Source organism: Microtus pennsylvanicus, chromosome 3 (genome assembly GCF_037038515.1).
Source record: "Microtus pennsylvanicus isolate mMicPen1 chromosome 3, mMicPen1.hap1, whole genome shotgun sequence".
In the NCBI taxonomy this organism is placed as follows: Eukaryota; Metazoa; Chordata; class Mammalia; order Rodentia; family Cricetidae; genus Microtus; species Microtus pennsylvanicus.
The window spans coordinates 6,351,935-6,378,334 of NC_134581.1; the positions used below are offsets into that span (position 1 = coordinate 6,351,935).

Consider the following 26,400-nt stretch of genomic DNA (forward strand, 5'->3'; position numbering starts at 1 on the left):
GTGCAGGAAGTTGCTTCACCCTTGAGAAGTTGCACTTCACATCTCCACCAGCTTTGCATTGCTTCCAGGATCATCTGGAGTCCTAGTTGCTTCTCTGCTTGGTCTCTGTATGCAGTTATACATGTGGTGGCTCCTCCAGGACTCTAATGTAAGTGTGACTTTGCGGGAAGAGAAGGATAATAGTTTCACTTTTGGATCTTTTAATCTCTTATGGGTCCATTTTCTTCTGCTTGTCCCAGTGCCTTGAGCTTGAAATCATGTTCACTGTGGCTCAGGGTGGATGGAAGAGTTGGTTGTCAAGAGGTGCTTTTCCTTTGACAAAGGCTGCAAGTGGAAGGACTCTTCTGGGGGAGCTGACATGGGAATGGAAAGTATCACAAGAAACACCAGCCTGACATGGGCTCTAGAAGCAGAGCTGTGAACTCTGCCATGAACATCCAGGTCAGTGAGCTTGGGCATGCTAAGCTTGAGGGGTTGCTTGTCAGCTCGCTGAGGAGATACACAGCTCTCAAAGAAGTATGGCTTTGAGTCTTAGGTTCTAGGCTTTGAATCAAAATACCGCTTCTAAAGTTGCACCTATTTATTATATGTGGGGGCGGGGAGCGTAGTGTGAGTCCCAAATACCCGTCACGTCATCAGGCTTGGTGACAGGCACCTTTACCAGATGAGCCATCTAACTGGTCAAAATACATTGTTAAAAGTTCCCCCTTTTAGTTGGGAGATGGCAGTGCTCGGGATGCAGAGGCAGGCAGATATATGAGTTTGAGGCTAGCCTGGTCTACAGAGTGAGTTCCAAAACAGCCAGGGCTACACAGAGAAACCCAGTCTTGAAAAACCAAATAAGTAAATAAATAAGCAAATAAATAAAGTTCTCCTTTAACTTGAGAGTCCATTCAATCCTGCTAAAACTATGTTGATTTTATTTTGAATATAGCTTTGAATTTGATTGTAGTAGGTAGTCACACCACAGGACTTTCTTCTCTGTCCTAACTCAGTGTCTGTGCATTGAAACAGTCACTGTCAGGGTCATCTGTGGGTGGGGCAAATCTGTAGCCCAGTGCTGTCAACAGTGAGATGTTGGCCTTGTAGCATGAGAGTCTTAGCGAGTGTGGTGGACTGGTGGACTCGAAAGAGAGAAATGCTCCTCCTCCCTTGCTATGCATGCCTTTCTGTACAGTCGCTTTATTTGCCTGTAGAACAGTGAGTGCTATGTGTCAAAATCCAGGGTAGGATTCTCCTTTCTGTTATGCAGAATAAGTTCCTGTCTACAGCAAATGCATTTTTATCTATTTCTGTTAGGTGGACTTGGAGATGTTTAATAGGTTTTACAAATGAGAGAGAGAGAGAGAGAGAGAGAGACTGGAACAGTGGTTCTGGTGGTGGCTCTGCAAGGGGGCTGTAGGGTATCCTATTGTGATCTCAAGAATTTTCGATACTAGGTTAGGTCTGAAAACTGTGTCTAGCTTTATGACCAGAAGCTTTATCATTGGTCATTCAGGAGCTCCATGTGGCTACCAAAAACCCTAAAGGCTGAAAACCCAATAAGCCGGATTTGCAAGAAAATCTGCAGATTGCATCGCAGTTAAGAGTGTAGAGTGAAACCACTATGTACAGCACTGCAGACAACTTTCCCTTTATGAAAGCCTAGGAAACCAGAGCTCTAGAAGTTGGTGGAACGGTACTTACAGGGAACGATCGGATGGGTTTATTTTTGTTTTATTTTTTTATTTTTTTTTTTTTTTTTGGTTTTTTCGAGACAGGGTTTCTCTGTAGTTTTGGAGCCTGTCCTGGAACTAGCTCTTGTAGACCAGGCTGGTCTCGAACTCACAGAGATCTGCCTGCCTCTGCCTCCCAAGTGCTGGGATTAAAGGCGTGCGCCACCACCGCCCGGCTCGGATGGGTTTATATCAGATCCATTTTCTGCTTTCAGAGGCTCCTACACTCTGCTGCAGTGTTCATGCTCGTGAGTTCTTTATTTATAGCTCCAATAACTTCTGTTTTCTACACAGTCTATGAAACATTCCCATCTGATGCTCCTGGCTGGGAACAGTGGTGCCCACCAGTAGACATTTCCATTATAAACCTGAGTTTTTATTCTTTATGCATAGTAATTGGGCTTATGTTATACTGGGCTAATAGCTGAATTAGATTTCTTATTATGTGTGTATTTTTGATCCTTAAGATAAGAGCATAGAAAACATTCCTTCTAATGCACTCTATAACAGAGTATATTTAGTTTTTAAAATAGTTTGAACACTTTGTGTGTGAACCGATTTTTTTATTTTGTATGTACTGAAAGGTAACACTTCTAAAGAATTGCAGATTTTTAAAACAATGGTAGTACTCAGCCTAGTGCTGTTTGTAGTTGGAATCATTTAAATCTAAGGGGAATATGTTGGGATGTTTCTCATCCTCCGTTTTATACCTAGTACATTGAAGACTGAAAATAATGTGTTAAAGGAAACATAGCCAACATACAAAATTCCTGTTTCCTAAAAGTAAGTGTGGTGCTTAGCTAGGAAGACTTAAGTGGTTATGCCAGCACTGGGTATGTGGTATTTCAACAGATGTGCTATTTTCTGAAGGAGTTATTTAACAAAAACAAGTTAAAAGTGCACCAGATGGACTTGTGTGTAGACCCTGAGTGCTGGAAGTTTGGAGTGGATCTTCTATTTTGCAAGCACAAAGAAAATTCTTAATACAAGAAGTTAATGGAAATGATGCAGCTAAGTTAAAGCCAGCAAAAATCAGCAATACTAGAAACCTCAGACTAGTTAAGAGTATTTCATTTACTTTTAGAAATTTAACAACTCTTTAGCCTGAGCCTTTGAGTGAGAACTTTCATTGTCCCCTCTGTCCTGCCTGTGGTGTATCCATCACACTGCCCAACTTTGTTTCGCAGTGCTGGGAAGTGTCACCCACAGCCCCATGCTCTGTCCCTGACTGTGTTTCTAGTCCCCGGCCTCTCTTTAGAAAATCTGTGTGTAGTCACTGATTTGGCTCACACAGAGGTCCTTAGAGCAGGCTGTGGCTTCTAGGTCAGTCATTCCAGCCCATGAGTCAGCACTGGTAGAGATCGGGCTTTGCTGCTTTGGACTTAGCCCTTAATTGTTTGTTTCCATTGGAGAAGTTGTGTCAGTGCTTAGTTCCTGATGCTTTTTGTTTAGCAAAATCAAACAAAATAAGATGAAGTTTCTACATTCTGCAACTCCAGAGATATCCTCATGAATAATGTTTTCCCAACGGATTGCTTTTATTACAAACCTTTTATTTTTATTTTTTAATAATGTATTTTTTCTTGAAATTATAAGATAATTACATCATTCCTTCTTTTCTTTTTCCTCCCTTCAACACCTCCCATATAGCCCATTTACACTCTCTCAAATTCATAGCCTCTTTTTCTTTGTTTTGTGTGTGCGCGCGCGTGCTTGCGCGCATAAGTGTGTGCACATATGTGTGTGTGTACTCACTTTTAAATACATAAATAAAACCTGCTTGTTCTGTACAGCGCTGCCTGTGTGTATGTAACCTGAGGGCTAGCCATGTGGTATTTTGAAATGTAAGTCTTGTTGGCTGAGACACTTGCTAGCACTAACAGCTGTGCCTTTGGAATGGTTGATGGAGTCGTCTGTGCCGTGCTTAGGAATCTAGTAGTCGTCTGTGCCGTGCTTAGGAATCATCTAGTAGTCGTCTGTGCCGTGCTTAGGAATCATCTAGTAGTCTCGTCTACTCTTCTCTTTCTCGTTGCCCATTTTTCTTTGTAAGTTTTTTTTGGGTTGTTGTGTACAGAATTAGATATTTTGGTATTACTGACTGAAATTATATTGTTGGATTCCTTGCTTCTTTAAGTTTTTCCTCTGACAGTTCCCTCGGAGGGTACTTCCTGGACATTCCTACCGAAAATGTATCCCATGGCTCCCTCGTTAGCCCCGGCTTCCACTGTCCTCTTGTGACTCTGTGACAGTCCACAGTGCTTCGCTTCCTGTCTGCCTTTGAGAATAAGCTTCAAAGGACAGTGTTCTGATTGATTTCACACATACAGTCCACACAGCCAGAACACAGCTTGAGGGAGAGATATGCTCAGTCTATACTTAATAGAAGAATGAGCTAAAATGTAGAATTTGTAGAGGATAAGAAGTAGCCTGCACCAGACCAGTGACTTTTGCCTCTGCCCCACAGCAAGGTTCAAGCCAACATGGGTGATGCAGTCAGACTGTCTCATAGAACCAAATGGGGAGAAAGAGAGAAGGATGTTGTCATCACAAAGATAGGACAGATGTTAGAGGAGGTGCTTGTGTTCAACATGATCTAGATAGTATGCATGCATATATGTAAATGGCATGTTCATATGCACTTCTTGTGTGTTAGTTAAGCAAAGTCAGAGGATACTACTTTCTTTCTGCCATGTTTTTATGACCCACAAAGAGTTGCAGGCTTTAGTTGCCGTGCACAACAGAGATCACATGGGCACAGGACCTCATTTTCCTTTGTGACTGGTGTTGGTGTCTTATTATGACATCAGATTGAGCGTGAGTGGTAGTTGTAACCTTTTAAACATTTCCACGTTAATACCTGCTGACTGCTTGAATGGAAGACTCGGGTGTTATGTAACAAGAGCAAACAGGACAGTGTCTCTTTAGTCTGATAACTTGGAACGCCATTCTTTGCTCTTTTTCGAATAGAAGAGAGACTGAGAGTCTAGGGCTCATTTTGGAATTACTTTAAAACCTAGGACCAAGCAGGCTAGGAGCAGATTGTTAGAAATCTGAATTATTCTCTCTTCCCAGCTGTTATGAGATGTAACAGGCCAGAAATTATGCATATATTCAGTTAAGTAGAATGTGACAGAGTCTTCCCATGAAAATGGTGATGCTGAGACTCCTTACATGATTGGCTGGTTAGTATTGTAACTGTGGCATATTTTACACCAAGCCCAGAAGACCTAGGAATAACATACTCTGTTTGACATGGAAAACATGATGATCCTATGCTGTTCAAGCTTTTTCATTTTAAGGAAGCTCTTTTTAGCTTAATGTCAGCAAAGCAGCTGCTGCTTGAGTTTAGTTTGCAAAACACTGAATTATTCATTTCCATAAACAAAACTTCCTTAGTAATTATTTAGCATTAATTTATTTCTATTTATTTCAATCAACCCTGTTGACATTCTGGTTTAAAATTAAAAATATTCTTTGTGGAGTTTCACAAAGAAGACTTTGTAGCATCTACTCTTTCCACCTCTGTTCCTATGGCACAAAAGTGTGTATTTGAGAGATGAGTTATATTGTCTAGTTCCCTTTTAGTCTTTTAATAAAGGTCGTAATAATACAAAGAACAAAAGTGAATTTTTTTTCTGTAGCGTTTTCTAAGTTTTCAAGGCTTCCCTTGGCGCTGATGCTAGCACAGTGCTCTGTGCCTGCACATGAGTAGCACAGGGTCTGAGATCTGACATCGTAAATGCATTAGCAGTATTTTAAATATTTAGTCATTTGTGTTCATATTGTTTGATAGACTACTTAGCAGAATAGAAGGTTGAAGTTTGTTGTTTTGTGATCCTTTCAATTCCCTTACCTGCAAATGTAAGTTTGTGAAGTTTAGAAATAAAAGAGTACATTTTTACATTATAAATAAGATTTTATATATAAAATGCATCTAACATTACACTGTAACAGCAGTTCTGTTATATACCTGTACTGTGTGTACAACACAGTTTTGATTTACACTACTCAGAATTATCAACTCTAGTTAACTACATTTAGTTATAATTTTCATTCTAAAAATTTTCAGTTTTTCTAATTTTCTTCTAAATTTTTGAGCTTGCTAACAAACAAAACAGTTATTTCTGATCAATAAACACAGCAAATAACTTGGCTTTACAGTTTGTCTTGTTAAATTGAAAGGAGCTGAAGAAGGGTAAATTCCACATTCTCTCTTACAGTAATGATTATAAATTTATATAAGGTCTCTCTTATTTGAGGATTTGGTGATTTCTGTACTCACCAAGGCTGGGTCACCATGTTTTCCTCCTCTTGGGAAAGCCACTTAGAAATTGGCTTGGTTTCAGGTATGTGCCTGCCCTTTGGGGAGGATAGTTACAAAAGGGATGTGGTCTAGAGACGAGTTGCTGCTTTGGGGCCCATTAGAAATATGCCTGATATATCTTTATTTTCTCAGAGCAGTCAATCTCTAATATAACTTTATTCTTAACTACTTGAGCTGGATAAACAGTGAGGTTTGTTTTTTTTAAAGAAGTTAAGTTTATTTTATGTCAATATTCTGTTTGCCCTTTATAAGATATATTTAATTACCTTACCCCATCTCTGGGTTCAGATTAATCAGTTCCTGCTACATAGCGGTGCTCAAATTAGAATAAGACTTTAATCAGCTGTGTTAGCCACGCCACGGTAGAGCAGGAAAGCCGCTCGTGGCATATGGAAGGTGCATGCATTTTCTTTTCTATTGTAATTTAAAAGTAAAATCAGAAATATTGATTTCTACTTGACTGGAGAGATGATTTAGTTTGAATATCAGTCTGATGTTAATCAGGTGAGAATTAATTGAGTTGGAGATATTAGATATTCAGTGCTGTTAACTGAGCCGTGATCAATCTAGAGAGAAGCTTGCTGTTGGACTGCGCTTGAATTGTCAAACAGCTCATGCACTGCAATGCAGAATGATCTTTCCATGTTCATCCTCCTAGCTTCTTGTCGCATTAAATGCACCACTAAATTCATTCTAGACACAGACTAATCTTTAAAGTGCAGAATGTTAATAAATCATAATTTAATAGAAAATTAAAAGCATAATAATTTTGTCACAAAATGCTTTTGTTGTCACAATTTTTGTAACATATTATCTAGAACTGAATGCTAAAACCAAGTGATTAAATACCAACTTCTGAAGTATACTTGTAACATAAAAGAAGAGAAAAAACCCTATATAGTTTTATTTAACTGATCAACATTGAAAAAAGTGAGCAGTAAAGAATTATTTTAATGTTTATTTCCTGAAATAAAAATAGTCAGAAGCATTTCGTTGGTCTGAAATGTGGCATGGGCTTCTCATCTATTTTAAGAGTGTGATAGCAATATCATAAGTGTTGTAGAAGTATACATGGTGCAATGACACCTCCATAGGACCTGGTTTTAAGGAGCAACATCGTAAAATCTTGAAATAAGTCGTAGCCAGAACTAAAAGGATCGATTTGCCTTGTTAACTAGTGATAGTTATACTTACTAATGTCTAATTAAATTTGGGGCACCGTTTCTTTTAGTCCCCTCCCCCCATTTTTTTCTTTAAAACTGTGAATTTAGATTTATTTACCACCAAGGTAGCACATATTATTGTTGGATTCCTTTCATTTTGGCAGTGGGTGTGACTGTTCAGTTAGAAGAAAGCCTACAGTGTGATTTTTGAGAGTCTTTTTACCTTGAAATAATGCTTTTCACTTGATGAAACAATGTAGACATACATTTCACAAAAAGAAATTTCTAAATTTGTAGTTGAGAACAATGAGTATTTAAGGAAATTAAGCTATCCATTGGAAACAGCCCTGGAAGGTGATGAATGGGGAGTTCTAAGTCTCAGCGGGGTTCCCACCAGGTGTTGCTAAACAGAGACTGGAAAAGGGTGATAATGGCTTCCTCACGCCACTCCCTTGGTCCTGGTTCCCTTTCCACATCTCCCAGCCTAGAACTACTTTTTTTTCCCCCTGTTTTAAGTTAACACTTGGCTCCAAGCTTACGGAGTACCAAAATGCTGGACAGACAGTTTGTTCAACTCTTGTCCCTGAGACTGTCAGTGTCCCTGCTGTGAGGGAACCAGAGCTGTGGCTCCCCATTCTTCCACTGCCGCTTTGTGCTTGTGTTCTGAGCAGTGATACTCTCCTGCATCACTAGCATCCTCTCCATCCTGGGGACTGCTAGTGGCACAAGCTCCCTGTGCTGTGATCCTAGCTCCTGGGGCAGGGCAAGGCAGGAGATACTTGAGCTCAGCAAATTTACCGTGGAAACCCATCCTTCAGAAAAGAGAGGAGAGTTGGAGACCAGCACCTGCAAGTGTGCTGTGTGTAATGGCTGTGTGCTGTTTCGTGCTGTAGTAAGAGAGCTGGTGGGGACGAACAGAAAGATAGGCCATGGCTATGAATATGCTGTTCCTCTAACGACTGCTTGTGTAATGCTCTCTCTGTGGGTCTTCACAAATCACCTTACTTTAGAAAGATATGTGTAATAGTTATCTACATAACGAGGCGACTGAAGCTGCTCCTGTGGGTAACTTTGAGGCTCTTGCCATCGATGTGGACACGGAACTGTTTAGAAGCAGCGTGGTGAGTGCTTGTCACCCCAGCTCATTCCAGGGTGGACACCATTCTGTTTTATAAATAGACCGTGTGTCAGGAAGATGGAAGAAACAGACTCTTTGACGACTTGGTTCTTTGGCTTGGCTTCTCTCTCAGCCCTCCACTTCTCATCATGAGTGATGTTCATGGATGCTGCCACCTGAGAATCTCCTACTTGTGCTCCTTGTCAGTTCCTGGCAGCACTTTGTTGGGATCAGGATGCCCTGCCCTGCACTGCAGCAAGCTCCTCAGACTGTGTGGAACATTGGCTTTCAGCTGTGTCTTGCTCTGGTGGCTCCATTTCACAAAGCAGCATTTGGCTCCATTTTAAGTGCAAACTCAGAGAAAGGATGACTCTGCATGCCATTGCATATGCAGGCACCAGCCCCGCATGTGAACCACAGATTGATAATAACTTAATCCTGAAAATAAAAATACTGCACCACATGTAAATGAAACAAAGGGGATACAGACCATGTGGGCACACAGACATTCTAAAAACATACCAGACCAAGGACTTACTGAGCCCTCATTGCATTCCACACAGAACACTGCGGTGGAGACGGGAGCCCATCGAGGTCCCTTACTACTATTGGGGCCTTCCGATACTGCCATGCACTGGTCTGTTCATGTGTCCAGACCTGGTGCTGCACCTCACTATTACGGTTTCCGGGGTCCTATCTACCCCACCTCTGCAGCCCCGGTCACTCCAGAGCCTTGCCCCGAACTAGCTTTCCTACTGATTTGGTTAATAATCTAACTACCTGCAGTGGGTTTAGATTCCTGGTATCTGTGCTCTCCTCCACATCCTTGAACTTTGTTCCCTCTTTAACCTTTTACAACCCACCCACGGAGAGAGAGAGAGAGAGAGAGAGAGAGAGAGAGAGAGAGAGAGAGAGAGAGAGAGAGAGAACAGAGAGACAGAGACATAATTACTACTTGATATGTGATCTGAGAGCTAATATTAGTAATTAAGATTGAAATTAATCCCTCATCAAGCAGATATCAAGGGTAATTGGTACCAATTGGCAAGTGCAGTCAATATACTGACGATGTAGCCTGTGAAATTGCCATTATTCTTTAGGTTTTTTTTTTTTTTTTGGTTTTTTGGGTTTTTTTTTTTTTCGAGACAGGGTTTCTCTGTGGCTTTGGAGCCTGTCCTGGAACTAGCTCTGTAGACCAGGCTGGTCTCGAACTCACAGAGATCCGCCTGTCTCTGCCTCCTGAGTGCTGGGATTAAAGGCTTGCGCCACCATCGCCCAGCCTGCCATTATTCTTTAAAACAATGGTTCTGACCTTGTGGAGAGACACAAATGTCTGTGTTTCTGTCACAGTGTGTGCATGACACACTTCAGATCTGAAATGCAGAGGTTTTCATTTTGCATGGTTGTTGTGAGAAGCTTGTGGAAGGCTTGTGCATTTATGAATTTATTCTCTTTGGCCTTTTCAAATAGATAACAAAAGTGTCTGCCACTGTCCCTATAAATAACCCTTCACCTGTGCTCGTGGCAGGAGCTCTAGGGAAACTTACCAGCTCACAGGAAAAATGAATACAGGAGAAAATCAGCCCATTCTATTCAGTTTGGAGAAGCCACTTTCTAATGTGTAAAATTCTCGCTTAAAATATTTGAAAATACTATGTTGCCATTCAGTAAGAACCAGCACACAGCCCTGACTCACTGTTTCTGTGGTAGTGATGGGGTCTTGAGAACACTGGCCTGCTGGTCTGTTCTGTTGGCCTGAATGGTGCCTATTTGGTGAGTTCTTCTGCACATAAAGCATTTAGTACAGTGCCCAACACACAGTGAACAATCTGTTGTAGCTGCCAGTGTTGTTACTATCAATAACTTTAAGTGCCTTGCAGGAGAATAATAATGAAATTACATGGGGAAACAGTTTCTTCTGTGGAGCAGTGTATTAAGGGCTATCTGAGGCCCTATTTAGCACCACTAGCACATCTTTGGCCTGTGTTCTTCCATAGACCCAAATGCTCTGTGGGCCAGCTGCACGCAGACTGCTTCTTCTGGGAATCTCATTTCTATCTCATTAAATATATATTCTAGCAAACAGATGAGTCTGAGTGTTCCCTTCTAAGTTTGTAATTTCCACAAAGTTCTTGAGGTTCATGTTATATATTTATTTATTTCTAACTTTGTTTTGGACAAATTCTATACACAATAGGAAACTGAGGAGGTGGTAATGAACAACAGTGTCAGACAGACAAAAAGCATCTACATGGAGTGACTCACAACCTTCCTTAACTCCATCTTCAGGGGATCTGCTGCCCTCTTCTGGCCTCGCTGAGCACCTGCACTCATGTGGACACACCTTTCCACACACACATACACAAATAAGTCTTTTAAAAAACCTTTAAAGCCAATTGTAAAATAGTTAATTTTTAAAAAAATAATGGAGATATAAATAGTGGTTCTAGTTAGAGACCTGGATTAAAAAATCATGTATGTATATGAATATTCTGCTTGTATACAGGTGTATGTATCTTCCAAGTGTCTGCCTGGTGCCTCCAGAGGTTAGAAGAGGTTGTTGGATTCCTTTGGAACTGGAGTTACAGGTGGTTGTGACCTATCTACCATGTGGGTGCTGGGATCTGAAATCAGGTCATCTGCAAAAGCACCAAGAAGTTCTAACTGCTGAGCCATCTTTCCAGCCGTCAGTAACAGATTTGTTTAGAAATGTGTCTTTTAAAGCTATTCTGTCTCAGTAAATACCTTAGTTCTGGATAACTGTGCTTATAAAATACTGTGATCCATGAAATTCCTTAAGTGAAGAAAAAAAATGTAAAAGATCAAGATTAAGTATCTGACTTTTTATCTTATTATTATTATTTTTTTAGTTTTTTGTTTTTCAGAACAGGGATTCTCCAGATAGCCCTGTCCATCCTAGAATTCACTATGTAGGCCAGGCTGGTCTCAAACTCAGAGATCTGCCTGGCTCTGCCTCCCAAGTACTGGGATTAAAGGCGTGCGCCACCACCATCAGCAAGTATCTCATAGCTTTAGATCCCTCAGTGTATGGGTTATTAGACACTCCCTCAAAGTTTGTTCATATCACAGTAACTGGAAACTATACCTATAGATAATGAAATACACTATAAATTACTGTTTTGTCCACTATCTTAGACTTCTGGTCCTGCCTAGACATTTTTGAAAATATTATTTATTTATTTTACATCCCAACCACAGTTTTCCATCCTTTCTCTCCTCCCACCTCCCATCTGCCTGCCCCCATCCTCAATCCTCTCCTCCATTTCTGTTCAGAAAGGGGCAGGCCTCCCATGGGTATGAACAAAACATGGCATATCAGGTTGAAATAAGACTAAGCCCCCCTGCGCCCTGCCCCCGCCTGCCAAATTTAGACTGGGCAAGGCAATCCAGTATAAGGAAGGAGTAGGTTCCCAAGAGTCAGACAAAGCATTAGGGACAGCCCCTGCTGCCATTGTCAGGAGTCCCACAGGTAGATCAAGCTACACAACTGTCACATATATGTAGAGGGCCTAGGTTGTTTGCATGCAGGATCCCTGGATGTTGGTTCAGACTCTGAGTTCCTATGAGCCAGGTTAGTTGTTTCTGTGGGTTATTTTGTGATATGCACAGGGTTCTCAAACTCAGATGAATGTTCAGCTGTGGGTCTCCTGTGTCTTTTTAATTGCCAAGTTGGTTTCATTGATACTGAGGGAATTTAATGACTAGTGATTGTTAGTTCCTGTTATTGTTGTGGTTGTGGTGGTGGGGAGGGTGCAGTGTTTGTTTCCCTTCTTTGGGTTTGCTAGAGTGAGATTATTTATTGCCTGTGTTCATGGGTATAACTAACTTCCTTGAGTTGGAGTTTTCTTTTTAGTACCTTCTGTAGGACTGGATTTGTGGATAGATATTTATTAAATTTGACTTTGTCATGAAATATCTTGTTTTCTCCATTTATGATGATTGAAAGTTTTCTGGGCATATTAGTCTGGGCTGGGATCCATATGTTACTTGGCCTTTTTTCCTTTTCAGTTTTTAATATTCTTTGTTTTTTTTAATTTTTTTTAATATTCTTTGTTTTGATTATTATGTGGCAAGGGGTTTTTTTTTCTGGTCGTGTCTATTGTATTTTTTAAAAAACCTTTATAGATAGGTATGCCTGTTTTAAGGTTGGGGAAATTTTCTTCTATGATTGTGTTGAATATATTTCTGGCCTGTTGAGGTGGGATTCTTCTTCTATCCCTGTTATTCCTAGGTTGGTCTTTTCATGGAGTCCTAGACCTCCTGGGTGTTTTGTGTTAGGAATTTTTTAGCTTTAACATTTTCTTTTACCAACGAATCTATTTTCTCTATCATGTCTTCAGTGCCTGGGATTCTCTCTTCCATTTCTTGTATTTTGTTGCTGATACTGGCATTGTTGGTTCCTGATCATCCATCCAGATTTCCATTTCCAGAGTTCTCTCAGTTCTGTGTTTTCTTTATAGCTTCTGTTTCCATTTTCAGGTCTTGAACATTTATTTTTTTCTGTCCACTGTTTTTTCTTGGTTTTCTTGACATTATTTAAGAGATTTGCTAATTTCCTCCAATTTTTTGGTTGTTTTCCCCTCAATTTTTTAGAAGATTTTTTTTTCATGTCCTCATTAAGGATCCCTGTCATCTTCAGAAAGTTATTTTTCAGCTCATTTTCTTGTGCTCTAGCTGTGTTGGAATGTTGAGGTTTTGCTGTTGTAAGATAGTTAGGTTTTGGTGGTAACCCTTTCTGTTATTGGCTGTTCTTACACTGGCATTTAGGCAGCTGGGTTTGGGTTGATTATAGGTCTAGGTGTTCAATCCTGTGTTTGTCTTTGTTGGATGGGTGTTTTTTCCTTGGTTTCTGTTTCCTCTCTGGTCTCCTGGCCTAAATGGCCAAGAATTCTGGGAATTGGTGAGTCTTCAGATCCAGTAGGGTGTTTCTACTAGTTTTTGGGGAGGCCTTGAGTCCCTGATCCCATCTGGCCTCTGGTAAAGCCCAAGTCTTCTTGGGTCTCTAGATCCGGCCTGGCCTCCAGTAAAGCCTGAGTCATTTCCTGGGGTACCTAAGATCATCCTGGCCTGTGGTAGAGCTGATGGGGTGTGGAATGTATGCGGGCTTATGAGCTGGACTTGGGGAGGATGATGAGGTGGCAGGGGTTGGGCTGTCCTATTGCAGGGGTGGCAACAGTTCAGCTGGTAGGCACCACTTGTCAACTGGTGAGGACTGTACCAGAGCTGTGGGAGTCCTCTGGAGTTAGGGCCAGCACTTAGCAGTGGTGCTGGTGCTGAGAGGTGGGAGGGGCCAGGCTACAGGACAGGAGGGCCAGTCACCAGTTGTGACTGGTGTGTTCTTTGCCTCCATGGTGAAGTCTGCTGGGGTTAGGAGGTAGGGCCCAGCAGCGGGGCCAGGGACAAGCTGGGAAGGTGTTGGCCTGGGGAAGGAAACCGGGCTAGGATCCAGGGAGGGGGTATAGGTCCCCTGGCAGTCAAGTCTCCCACAGGTCCCTGCTTGTGTGTACTGGGCCTACTTGACAAAAGTCTTCCTGGGCTGGGGGCAGAGGGCCCAGTAGCCGGGCCAGGGATAGCTGGGCTGGTGTGGGCTTGGGGAAGGGTCACCAGGGATGGAATGCAGGGAGGGATACAGTTCCTCAGTGTTGGGAGTCACCTGGGGTTGAGGGTAGCAGCAGAGGGGTCAGGGAGGAGATGGGATGGCTTTTGCCTAGGGAAGGGTTATGGGAAGACAGAATCTGTTCCTAGACATTTTTTGATGCACCCTTTATTATACATAAGGACTTTTATCAGTAGTTTGTTATATGATCTAGACAGTTTCTTAGAAATAAAATGAAGGTTGTACAAAATATTGATTTCCAATTTCCAGGGTTCTTTTGTTTTTTTGGTTTTGTTTTTGTTATGTTTTCAGACAGGGTCTCTCTGTAGTCCTGGCTATCTTGGAACTCACTTTATAGACCTGGCTATTTTTGACTTACAGAGGTCTGCCTGCCTCTGCTTTCTGAATACCGAGATTAAAAGAGTTTCACATCTTTGCTATTTTGCTGAAGAAGGTCTTTAACACATATTTCATTATGCTTCATTATAACTTAGTCTTTTTAATCTCTGGTTCATTTGTGTTTGCATTACATTAACATTTATTTAATTAAATGAAAATTTATTTTTGTAGCTCATAATTTTACTTTAATAGTTCCTAATTTTTAGGGCTTTTTGGGTCCTATAATTCTTTGTATAGTTTTTATAGTTCTCATTAATTTTCAAAGACTGATAGGGTTGAGTATGCAAGCTCTTTAAGATTTAACGTAATGGGAAGGTAGACACTTAAGACGTTAGAATATCATTTTAGAGTCACTTGGCAACAGTATTCTTATATGAGTATATGCCAGTGCAGGAGGAAAGAAAGATCCTCTTTAAATGTGTTGCTAAACACATGGTAGAACCCTTTACAAAAACGTCTTGAGGTTTCAGGCCAGTTACCGTGATTCCAGAAGAGCTTTGGATAAAGAGAAACGACTGTCGGTACCTCTTACTGAGTAGAACCTAAAAATGCTGTTTCTGTCAGTTTCCACCTTAAGACATTTCCATTCCTTTGGGGAAATGGATATTAAAACAATGTGGTGCTCAAGTGTTCTGTGCCGAACTAAGCCAGGACGGTGTACCAGGCCTTTTCTTCTGGGCCACCAACAAGCTCATGACACAGAGACTTACTAGTTTTGAATGCTGGGCCTACCTTAGGTCTTTTCTTGCTAGCTCTTATAGCTTTGCCTGTTTCTCTATATCTACCTTTTACCTCAGGATTTATTACCTTTCTTCTGTATATCTCACTTTTACTGTTTCTTTATGTCTGCTGGCTGGTGTCTCCCTTGTTCTCTCTTCCTCTTGTTCCTCCTGTTCTTTTTTGAGCTTAGATTTCTCCTCCTATTTATTTTCTCTGCCTGCCAAAACCACCTATCCTTTCTCTGCCATGCTATTGTCTGTTCAGCTCTTTATTAGACCAATCAGGTGCGTTAGGCAGGCAAGGTGAAACAAATGCAACGCATCTTTTCATAATTACACAAATGCAGCGTGAACAAAAGTAATACATCCTTCACAGTTACAATAATATTCTACAACAAGTATATTGTTGGGTTTGTTAAATTTATGAATTAAACTCTTGAGAGTAACTACTGTGTTTTCCAAAAAGGTCTGGAAATTTGCCAACTAGCATTTTTTTTTTCCTCCAGGCAAAACTCAGGATGAAAATAATGTTTCATTAAGCCATTATCTGAGTGGACCAGTTTGGCACAGGTGTGATGAGGTCGTAGCGTGGCACAGTAGCTCACTTCTTTATCCCTGCTATTAAACATGCTGTAGAAGGGAGGCCGCTTGTTGGTTTCTGGCCACCCAGCTAGCTTAGACCTGAAATAATCACACAGAAACTGTACTAATTAAATCACTGCTTGACCCGTTAGCTTTAGCTTTTTATTGGCTAGCTCTTACATATTAATTTAACCCATTTCTATTAATCTTGCATCACCACGAGGTTGTGGCCTACCAGCAAAGTTTCAGCACATCTATCTCCAGTGGAGGCTCCCTGGCATCTTTCTGCCTCCGCCCTTCTTCCTCCCAGCATACAGCCTAACTTTCCCCGCCTAGTTCTGTTCTTCCCTGCCATAGGCCCAAAGCAATTCTTATATTACATATAACAAAACAGGTATCAAGCAAGAATTATAGTTAAAATATTTATATCTACTTTATTTTTATCATAACTAAGGAAAACTATAACTTGAATTCTTCAACTCCATCAGAGACTCCAGAAGGATATGATATTACCTAAGTAAACAGGAAGTGCATTGTAAGCAACTTCCAAAACTCTAGAATTGACAGAGACATCTCACTACCTGGATAGTCACCCAAAGTTTTGTACCATTGGGGCATCCATCTTCAGCCTATAGGCCCATAGTATCCAGCAGACTTTTCCACAAAGCAGGAAATTTCAAAGACAGTTCTGCCTATATTGGTAGTTTTTCAGCCACTTTCTTCTGTATCATGCAGAATGTCTCACTGACTCTTTCATGAAGGATCATCTCACCTTTAGGCAAGTTCAGCAGTCATTTCGTTGTGGGTACTGCATGTCTAGTTCATTAAGCAGTCCAGGCAAGAGCAGTTTCTTGCCCATATGGCTCACCAACTCCATAAGGAGCCTCTTCGATGCCCTCCTTCCTCTTGAAGTAGATTGATGCTGCCAGGAACAGATGTGTCTCACTGTCATGAAAAGTCCTAATTTCTTAAAACATTTAAATGCCATATTCTGAAGGTCTCTGAATGATTTGAATAATACCTAATTGAAATACATCCCTATATATCTAAAAAACCTAACTAACATAACTATAAACTTGACTATTATAGATGATTATCATCTATTAGCCTATATTTCTTAATTATACATTACATTTTTAAATGAGCTACACAAACACAATACCTTAATCAAGGTCAGAAATACATGTACATATAACAAAATTGGTTTTAAATTTGTATCAATAAACCAAGATCCATACCCATGCAAATTATTAATATCTATATCATATCCCCCTTTAAATGTAAACAAACATTTATAGACACTATTTGGGAATATGGGCATAGTTTTCCTCATACTGTTTCCTGCTGATGGGCACAGTAATTTTTGGGGGTAGTCACAGCAATCTCTGGGGGAGTGTGTCTTGTCCCATCAAACCACACCAGTCTGGAAGCAATCCACAGGTTCTCACTCTCTGGAATTCAGAGAAGAACCTCTTATCCAAAGCAACATATCCTTAGACTCAAATTTTTAATTCAAGATATCTTTGAAATATATATGTTGGTTTAGCTAAGCAGCCCCCAGAATCAGATGTCTGTCTGCAGTCAAAAAACTCAAAGATAACACAATAATACACATAATCCAGACTCTCTGTGAATTTTCCATCTTTACGTGGCTTTTTTTGCTCCTTTTAATCTATGACTATCTGTACTCTGTCTCTTTAAAGACTTTACCCCCTCCTTTTTAAAGCATTAACTTTATTTTATGACTCTCTATATTCTTTTTCTTCTTCTCTTTTTTAATGTACATTTGTCCAACACTATAACTCATCTGAATTTGTCTTTATTGCATATCTGTAATTCTTTACTGTCCAGGAGGAGCACCTTTTAAAATGCTAAGCACTTCTTAAAACTTAAGCTATGCTATTACTATGGTATATATGGTACTTCCTGCTTGCCCACCCAGTCTGAAACTTAAGCTGCACCATTATTATGATATATATGGTACTTCCTGGTTTCCTGCCCAGTCCAGCATGGTGGAGCCGCTCATGCCTCTGAGAGACATACATACAGCTTCATTCTCAGGTACACAGCCAGTCCATGTTGCAACCCAGCAAACTGCAGCACTCTGCTTACAAACCCCATTCAAATGCCCTGTAGCCAGACCTCCTGCCTGCAGGATGGCCCAGAAAGCCAGCATTTCAAAACAACAAGACTTCTTTCCTACTAAGGCTGAATCAGGAAAACCTCTCCTAAAGGAGCTATACCTCTGTTTGCTTCTAGCAACAGAGCTCATCCAAGAAAATGCCTCTAGCAAACCATGCTTAACTCTGTTCTTTTGTGTCTAGAATTAATTTTTATGCTTTCTCAGGTTTTTATGCGGATGTAGTTACCCACGTTGACTTGCCAATTGTTGCAAGGAGCTGCATGTTCATCCTGGCTTCTCAGAACCAAAATAATTACACAGAAACTGAATTAATTTAATCACTGCTTGGCCCATTAGCTCTAGCTTCTTATTGGCTAACTCTTCCTTATTAATTTAACCCATTTCTATTAATCTGTGTATCACCACATGGCTGTGGCTTACAGGCAAAGTTTTGGTATGTCTGACTCTGGCAGTGGCTCCATGGCTTCTGTCTGATTCCACTGTTCTTTCTCCCAGCATACAGCCTAGCTTTCCCTGCCTAGTTCTGTTCTTCCCTGCCATAGGCCCAAAGCAATTGTTTATTCATTAACCAGTAAAAGCAACACACAGGCAGAAAGACCTCCCCACCAACATGCCAGTTCTTTTAAAGACCCCTATAGTCCAAATGGTCAATTCTGCATTAACTTCATGGACACGTTCCCTTTGAGGACTTCCCATGACTTTTTTCTGTGATCGTATCTTATCTGATCATGTCATATCTTATATGACCATATCATATCTATACATTATTTAAGTTTGTTTGATCACTGTATCCCTTGGTCCCTTTTCCTGTTCTGCCAGCTCTGTTCAGAATCTAGCAGTGCTGCTGTGGTATATACAGGTGTGTCTGTAGTTTTGGACAACTTCGCGCCAGTAAGTTTTGTACATATCTAATTTAACCCAATCCATTTTGGTTGCTGTGGTTCAAAATATTTTTCACATATTTTAGGTATATAGCTGTGTGGAGACTCCTGAAATTATCTGCTTTCTTTAAGCTAATTATACGTAACTTCTATTCCTTAGTGATAGGAAAGCAGAACATGGCTCAAAGGAAGAGGCAAACTTGATCATTTGTATTACAGGAACTAAAAGCATTGAGACTGTACCCCTACAGCTTCTTTGTGAGACTGACATCATGTTTAACACCTGATGGGGGTAATGACTGACGACTTGACAGCAAAATAGTTACTGTAGAGCATAGCCTGGAACTCCTAGAAGCACAGTAGCCACCAAGTAGCAGAGCATTGGAGAGGACCGCTGTAAAAACTCAGGGCAAAGGGCACTGGCCTGTGGGGAGAGTAGGGTGCAAGCAGATGAGAGATAGAGCAAGTGCCAGGCAGAGTGACCTGGCTGTGGCTAGGGTGTGGCCCCAGAGACCAAAGGTGCAGTGTGATCCCTGGGTGGAAATGAAACAGAAACTTATTGTAATTTTTATGGTGTCTTAAGACTTGGTAATGAACGAGAGCCCTGTTACTAGCTGTTCAGGCACATTGCAGGGTTCTTCAGAAGGAGGAGGCTGTGGTGGTGTCAGAGGGAAGCCTTCAGCTCTGCCATGTGCTGAGAGGAAACATGGATGGACACCAGACACCCAGTCCTGGGAAGTCTTAACTCTTGTTGCTTATTTCCCTTGGAATATGCTCTTCCCATTAGAAATCCTCCATGGTCACTGTAGTCTGTGTGTCTCCAGGCAGCGTCCTGCCTTTATCTCACAGGTCCTCCTCCCACAACCTTTCTATAAAGTGAGCCGTGCTCGTAGTCAGCCCTTACTGGTGTCCATGTGTTATTGAGCATGGACTATGTACAGTCTGGATAATGGATTCTAAGGGAGAAACTCAATTATAACTTTTGTTTGTTTGTTTTGGGTTTTTTTGAGACAGAGTTTCTCTGTGTTGCTTTGGAGCCAGTCTTGGAACTAGCTCTTGTAGACCAGGCTGGCCTTGAACTCACAGAGATCCACCCACTTCTGCCTCCCAAGTGCTGGGATTAAAGGCGTGCGCCACCACCACCCAGCTGAAACTCTGTTAGAATTTTAAAGTCATGTTAATGTAATGTCTTTTTTTTTAATTTCAGATTTTACCAGATGTTGCAAGGACTCTGGAATCCTTATGGTGGTAAAATGCCGGAAAGAAAATTCTGCACTGAAAGACTGTCTAACTGCTTAGTAAGTAGTCACCTCAGTGCTTGTCGGTCAGAGAATGCCACTTAACTCATTGCCTGTTATGTGTGCCTCTACATCAACACGTTACAGGTTATCCCAAGAGAGGAAAACATGAGGAAGGAACTCTTTGGCTTTACATTTGTCAGAATTATATGTGTAACTTTCTACATGGCTTAGCAAATCCTCTTTCTACAACAGGTTTGTTTATAGAATTACTAAAGCCTGCTTTTTGTTCTTTTTGTTTCAACTCCTAGGAAAGTTGGAAAAAATATGAAAGCTATAAAAGTAAATTTCAATTTTTGAAGCTTATGAAATTTAAAAGGTATATTATCATGTGTTTATGATGTGTGTGTGCATGCGTGTCACAGCATGTATGCAGATGTTAAAGGACAACTCTCAGGAATTGGTTCCTTCCCTCCTTCCACTGTGGGATCCAGGGATGGAACTCAGGCCATAGCACTATGCAGCCATTTCAGGCCTAATCAATTCTTTTTAAAGCAGCATTTTGAATCATAGTGATGAGTATGTCACGGTCATTCCCAAACTCTCTGGCTATGGGTTTTGAGATAGGGTCTGAATGTGTAGCTCTGGGCAGCCTGGATTTCCCTGTGGCCTTGAGCTTGGCCTGATCCCTTTGCTTTTCCCTTTTGAGGGCTGGGATTGTACTAGGAGCTACCAGTCTCAGCTTAGTTCCTTAAGTCTTCAAATGAGTGTATGTGGATCTCAGCGTGGTGGGTACACGCCTGTGCTCTGAGCACTCAGGAGACCTCTGTGAGTTTAAGGACAGCCTGGTGAGAGAGAGAGAGAGAGAGAGAGAGAGAGAGAGAGAGAGAGAGAGAGAAGCAAATTCCATTGAATGCAGGTGCTTTTCTTTTTTATTTGTTTAAAGATATATTTATTTTATGTATGAGTACTCTATCTGCATGTACATTTTTATGCCAGAAGAGGGCATCAGATTCCACTATAGATAGTTGTGAGCCACCACGTACTCGCTGGTAATTGAACTCAGGACCTCTGGAAGACCAGCCAGTGCTCTTAACCACTGAGCCATCTCTCTAGCCCCCTTTTGTTTTCATCTCCATATGTGTTTAGTATATACATTATTGACAAATAATATCCCAAAATATTTTAGTAAGTTGTTAGTTGATGTTTAATTCTGGCAACCTTTTGTTCCCTCTGTTTTTCCAAGTGCAGCCCTTGAAACATAAAAGTAAGTGTGATGTGATACTTCTTAGGAGAGTAAACTATCAAAATGGCTGAATTATATAAGAAAGAGAAACTGGGGGAGAGGAAGGGAAGCCCAGTTCCTGGGATGGGGAACTTTAGGGTAGTGGTGCCTGAGAAGTGGGAGGAGCCACAGGTACTGAAGGAGACTTGTCCCAGAAGTGTTGTTAATGAGGCTCTCACGTGAGACTGTATGGCTATGGCTCCTGTAGGGTCTGCCCTGGCTGGAGTACTAAGGCCTCCAGAAAACAGGAGCACCTGCTAAACAGACCAGTCAGTCTCAGATGACTGCCTTTTTCCTGCAAGATGAGAGTGGAGAGACCTGCCCAGGGGTGTACAGACCACAGGAGGCTGGTGAAAGTAAGCAGCTCTCTTATCCTAAGCCCTTTAGTTTTGGAAGGGGCGCATACCTTTGCCTTGCTGCATCGCACCCAGCAAAGTGTCTTGTTCTCTGCCTCCAAACCACCCTGGTCCACAGGGACCCTGGGGATGGGGGAGAGACTGGTGATTCTTGAATCCTGATGTCCCTAATTCTTTTCCCACCAAAGTTCTTTGTGCTAGAACCATCTGTGTTTTACACTCCAGCTGGAGCCCTTAAGAAGCCCAAGACAGGGAAACCTTTGGCTTCCTCCTCCTCACAACACAACCCCACCTTCTGTCTTAGCTCAGCAGGCTTCACTGCTGTGCGTTGTCCTTGAGAGTGACAGCAAGTCCTCCTGAGGTGACTGAAGGTCAGCCTACCAGATAACAAAGGCTCCAGTGGGTAAACAGCTCTTACCAAAACAGTTTGCAGGTTTGTGTTCTCCAGTGGGAAGAGGTCTAGGCAATCAGCCAGGATTCCAACCTGGGAGGTTCCTGGACTCATAGACTCATTGTCTGTGGAGGTCATTGAAAGAAACTGGCTCTTCCTGTCTGTACAGGAAGCTGGTAAGCAGTGTTAGAGAAAGCTACAAACTTTGGTCTGCAGTTCTGGGGACAAGCACACCACTGCTCTGTGTATTGGAGACCATCTGCTCAGCATTTAGTGCCTGAGCATTGAACCCTGGTTATGAGCCAGCTGGAATTTCTTCCATGAGCCTCAAATTTCCCTCGCCCTGGTGACTGCCAGTGCCAGTGTGTGCTTCCTGTGTGACCTTATAAAAGGCACCAGGGCCCTTCAGCGGGAGGAAAGGTGTTGGAGGAGTGGAGTGCAGACCACCTGCAGTAGCGGTCACCTCCGCGCAGTCTGCAGGTGATGCCCCACGCACCGCAGCCGCCCTTACTAGACGCCCTCAGGTGACGTGAGGCAGTGTGCGTCAAGGCCCACTTTCCCCTTGGCCAGTTTTCACAGGTGAAGGCAGGACACCTGCAGAGCCTTGCAACCAGCCCAGAGTGTTCATGAGAACAAAAACTAAAGGTCTGCTTCCATCATGAATGTTTTACCTTGGCCAGGAAACCGTTCTTGTTCATGTCACACAGGACTGAACAGTTGTCTCATCTCCCATGGTGCCCATGCCCATTCCAGATGTATTGGGGATATGGGAGGAGTCGGGGATGACCTTTGGACACATGATGCCTGGGCTCCACCGAGTGTCACTGCTCTCGGCTCTAGAGGAGGAACCATGTCTGATACCATTCCATCTTGTTTGGTCAGAAAAATCTTTCACACCTTCTCAGTCTAGAATATCTCATTTCCCCCCAAAAGTACAGTGAAAATTCCAGAGAGTAGAATATTATGATGTATGCTTGTAATCACTGCTAGTTCAAGGCTTATCTAGGCTACATAGTAAAATTCTGGGAGTGTGTGTGTGTGTGTGTGATGGGAGTGTTGTACAAGAAGAATTTTAAAAACTCTATGTGGAAAGCCAGTCATGAAATCCATTTATTACAGAAATTACAAAATGGATATTTCCCTCAGGAGTCGATTTGACTGCTACAAAACCACCCTGAGTGGTCCGTAGGTGGCGACAGTGACAGGAAAGTGGAGAGGAAACAGGGTTGGAATAGCTGTTGCTTCTCCAGCAGTGAAACACTGCTGATGAGAACAACACAACACAAGACCAAAATCTGGCCGCATCTTAGTTACGAGATTTGGGGTTTAGTAAAAGTACAGTGGGGACTTCTACTTGATCATGGTAGAGAAGTATTATGAATAGGTGAATGTCTTAAACTCTAAGTGTTCAAATTTGAAAATTGGTGGTTTTTTTTTTTTTTTTTTTTTGGGTTTTTCGAGACAGGGTTTCTCTGTAGCTTTGGAGCCTGTCCTGGAACTAGCTCTGTAGACCAGGCTGGTCTCGAACTCACAGAGATCTGCTGCCTCTGCCTCCCAAGTGCTGGGATTAAAGGCGTGCGCCACCACTGCCCGGCTGAAAATTGTTAAATTGTATATATGTGTTCTAGTCTGGGTTCCCTAGAGGAACAGAACTGATAGAGTGATTCTGTAGAAAAGGGGTCTACTAGAGGGACTTAGAGGCTGCTAGTCCATCAGTGGCTGTCTGTGACAGGAAGGCCAACCATCAGTAGTTGTTCAGTCCCCGAGGCTGGCTGTCTCAGCTGGTCTTTGGTCTGTGTTGGATCCTGAAGAGGTATGTTCCACTGCCAGTGAAGGACAGCCTCCCCAGCAGGATAGAAGGACTCAGCAGGGAGAGTGAGTGCAAGCAGGTGAAAAGCAAAAGCTTCCTTCTACCATGTCTGTTTAGGTAGGCTGCCACCAGAAGGTGTAACCCAGACTTAGGACAGGTCTTCTGACCTGTCTGATCCGATAGAGAACCCCCTCCACACACACAGGCAGGTGTGCCCAGCTGCTTGGGTTTTAGTTGATTTTAGATGTAGTCAAGTTGCCAACCAAGATTAGCCATGACAAGTTCTCCCTTTGTCAACTTGACACACAATCACATCTCCTTATATTTTCAGTTTCTGAATCAAAACAAAACCCAGGTCTTAACGACAATATCACTATCCCATGTACAACAGTGAGTCTTTCTCCTCTCCCTTCCCACATGGACCTGCAGCCTTTACAAAGGTAACTGTTCACTGGGGAAAGGAAGTAATCAGACTTTCCAGGGTCTGTTGGATATAGGTTCTGAATTGACAGTGATTCTGGGAGACCCCAAGAAGCATTGTGGACTTATGGAGGGCAGGTGACTGATGGAGTTTTGGCTGATACCCAACTCACAGTAGGTGTAGTGATAGATAAACTTAGAAGTTGGCAGAATTCTCACAGTGGTTCCGTAACTGTGGAGTGAGAGCTGCTGTGGTTGGAAAGGCCAAATGGAAACCATTTAGAGTTGCCTCTACCACATCCCTAGAAGAAGTGTCACCAGCAAAGACTTGAAAGGTGCAGGGCAGTGGTTCCCACCACATCGCCCTTTAACTGGCCTGTACTAAAGACCGCTGGATAGTGGAGAATGAGACTTGGCTGAAAAAATTTAATCAAGTAATGTCTTAGTTACTTTTCTGTTGTTGAGAAGAGTCACCATGACCATGGCAACTTACACAAGAAAACGTTAAAGTTTTAGAGGTGAGCTCATGACCTTCATGCCTGGGAGCATAGAGTACAGGCAGGCAGGCTTGGTGTTGGATAGTAGCTGAGAGCTTAAGTCTTACCTGAAAGTTGGAAGCAGAGAGACACACCACACCTGCCGTGGGCTTTTGAGGCTTCCAGGCCTGAGTGAGGCACCTCTTCCAAGGCCACACCCAGATCAATGAGGGATCTAGCATTCAAACACAGGCGCTTAAGGGCCATTCTCATTCAATCCACCACAAGTGCTAACTCCTATTGCAGCTGCTGTACCAGATGTGCTGTCCTTACTTGAGCAGATTGTACCACTTGGTACATGGTATGCAGCTGTTGATTTAGCAATGCCTTCTTCTCGATACCTGTTCATTGGGGTCAGCAGAAGCAATTTGGCAAAGGCAACATTATACCTTTATATATCTCAATGGTATATTAACTCTCCTGTCCTCTGTCATAGCTTACTTCGAAGGAATCTTGGTTATCTGTCTCTAACACAAAATATCACACTGCTATACTATATTGATGACAATACTTATTGGACCAAGTAAACAGGAGATAGCAACCACTTTGGACTTGTTGGTAACCATATATACATCAGAGGATGGGAAATAAATCCAATCCAATTTAAGGGGCTTCCTCCTCAGTGAAATTCTTAGGAGTCCAGTGGTATGGAGCATGCAGATTTTCATTCTGAGGTGAAGGATAAGTTATTGCACTTGGCTCCTCCCACCACCAGGACAGAAGCACAATATTTAGTGTGCCTTTCTGATTCTGGAGAGAGCACATTCTTCACTTGGGTGTGTTACTCTGGCCCATATACCAAGTGACTTGGAAAGCTGAGAGCTTCAAGTGAGGCCTCCAGGCTGTCGTGCAGGCTGCTCTACCACTTGGACCATATGATCCAGCAGACCTGATGGTACTTATGGTGGTAGTGGCAGATAGGGATACTGTTTGGAGACTTTGTCAGGCTCCTATAGGTGAACCACAGAAGAGACCTTTGGGATCTTGGAGCAAGTATCTACCATCATCTGAAGACAACTGTTCTCCCTCTGAGAGTCAGCTCTTGGTCTGGTTTTGGGCCTTAGTGGAAACTGAGTATGTGGCAGTGGGTCACCAAGTTATCATGCAATCATGAGAGGGCAGCATTATCTGACCAACCAAGCCTCAAAGTAGTACAAGCCCAGCAGCGCCCATTTGATTTGGCCCAAGTAGGTTTTGAAGTTTCATGAAGAATTTGCCCAAATGCCTGTGGTTTCTATCTCCATAATAATATGCATAACTTCTTGCTTCTAATTCAGTAATTAAAATAACATGTTTTTATTTGAACATAAACCTTCTGTAGGTGGGGCAGCCCTAGAGCAGCAGAGTAGCAGGAGCCGTCTACACAGAGGACAGCCTGGGCTCAACAGGGTCAGTGAGAACTTAGCTAGCTCTGAGACCTGGGGCTGTCCTCACTGTGAGAAGAGACAGTTCTGGGAATGTTTGGGAAGCACTCTAAATCCATTGAGCAGGGTGCCTAGTGCTCCGTAGGCACTTGGTAAACATTAACCTTTCTGATCCACTCTGGTTTGATAGGTACTGTTTGTTACTGTTTGAATATCTTTCATTTCCCGCTCCCTAGATATAGGAAGCTCAGGGTCTAGTTTGTCATGAGGAGGGAGGGTGAAAACTGTTGCTGTTGGTTTTAGAAGAGAGAAAGCAACCAAAGAAGCAAAGGTGAATTTG

The 26,400-nt window shown here is 42.2% G+C and overlaps 1 protein-coding gene across 2 annotated transcripts in view; it reads left to right on the forward strand.

Annotated features, from left to right (window-relative positions):
• Positions 1-26,400, forward strand: part of Cmc1 (C-X9-C motif containing 1) — a 69,689-nt gene that overhangs the window by 39,098 nt on the left and 4,191 nt on the right. For both annotated transcript variants that reach the window (XM_075964235.1, XM_075964236.1), the window contains exon 3: positions 19,868-19,958. In XM_075964235.1, the coding sequence (XP_075820350.1) occupies positions 19,868-19,958 (91 nt within the window). The remainder of the gene's footprint in view (positions 1-19,867; positions 19,959-26,400) is intronic.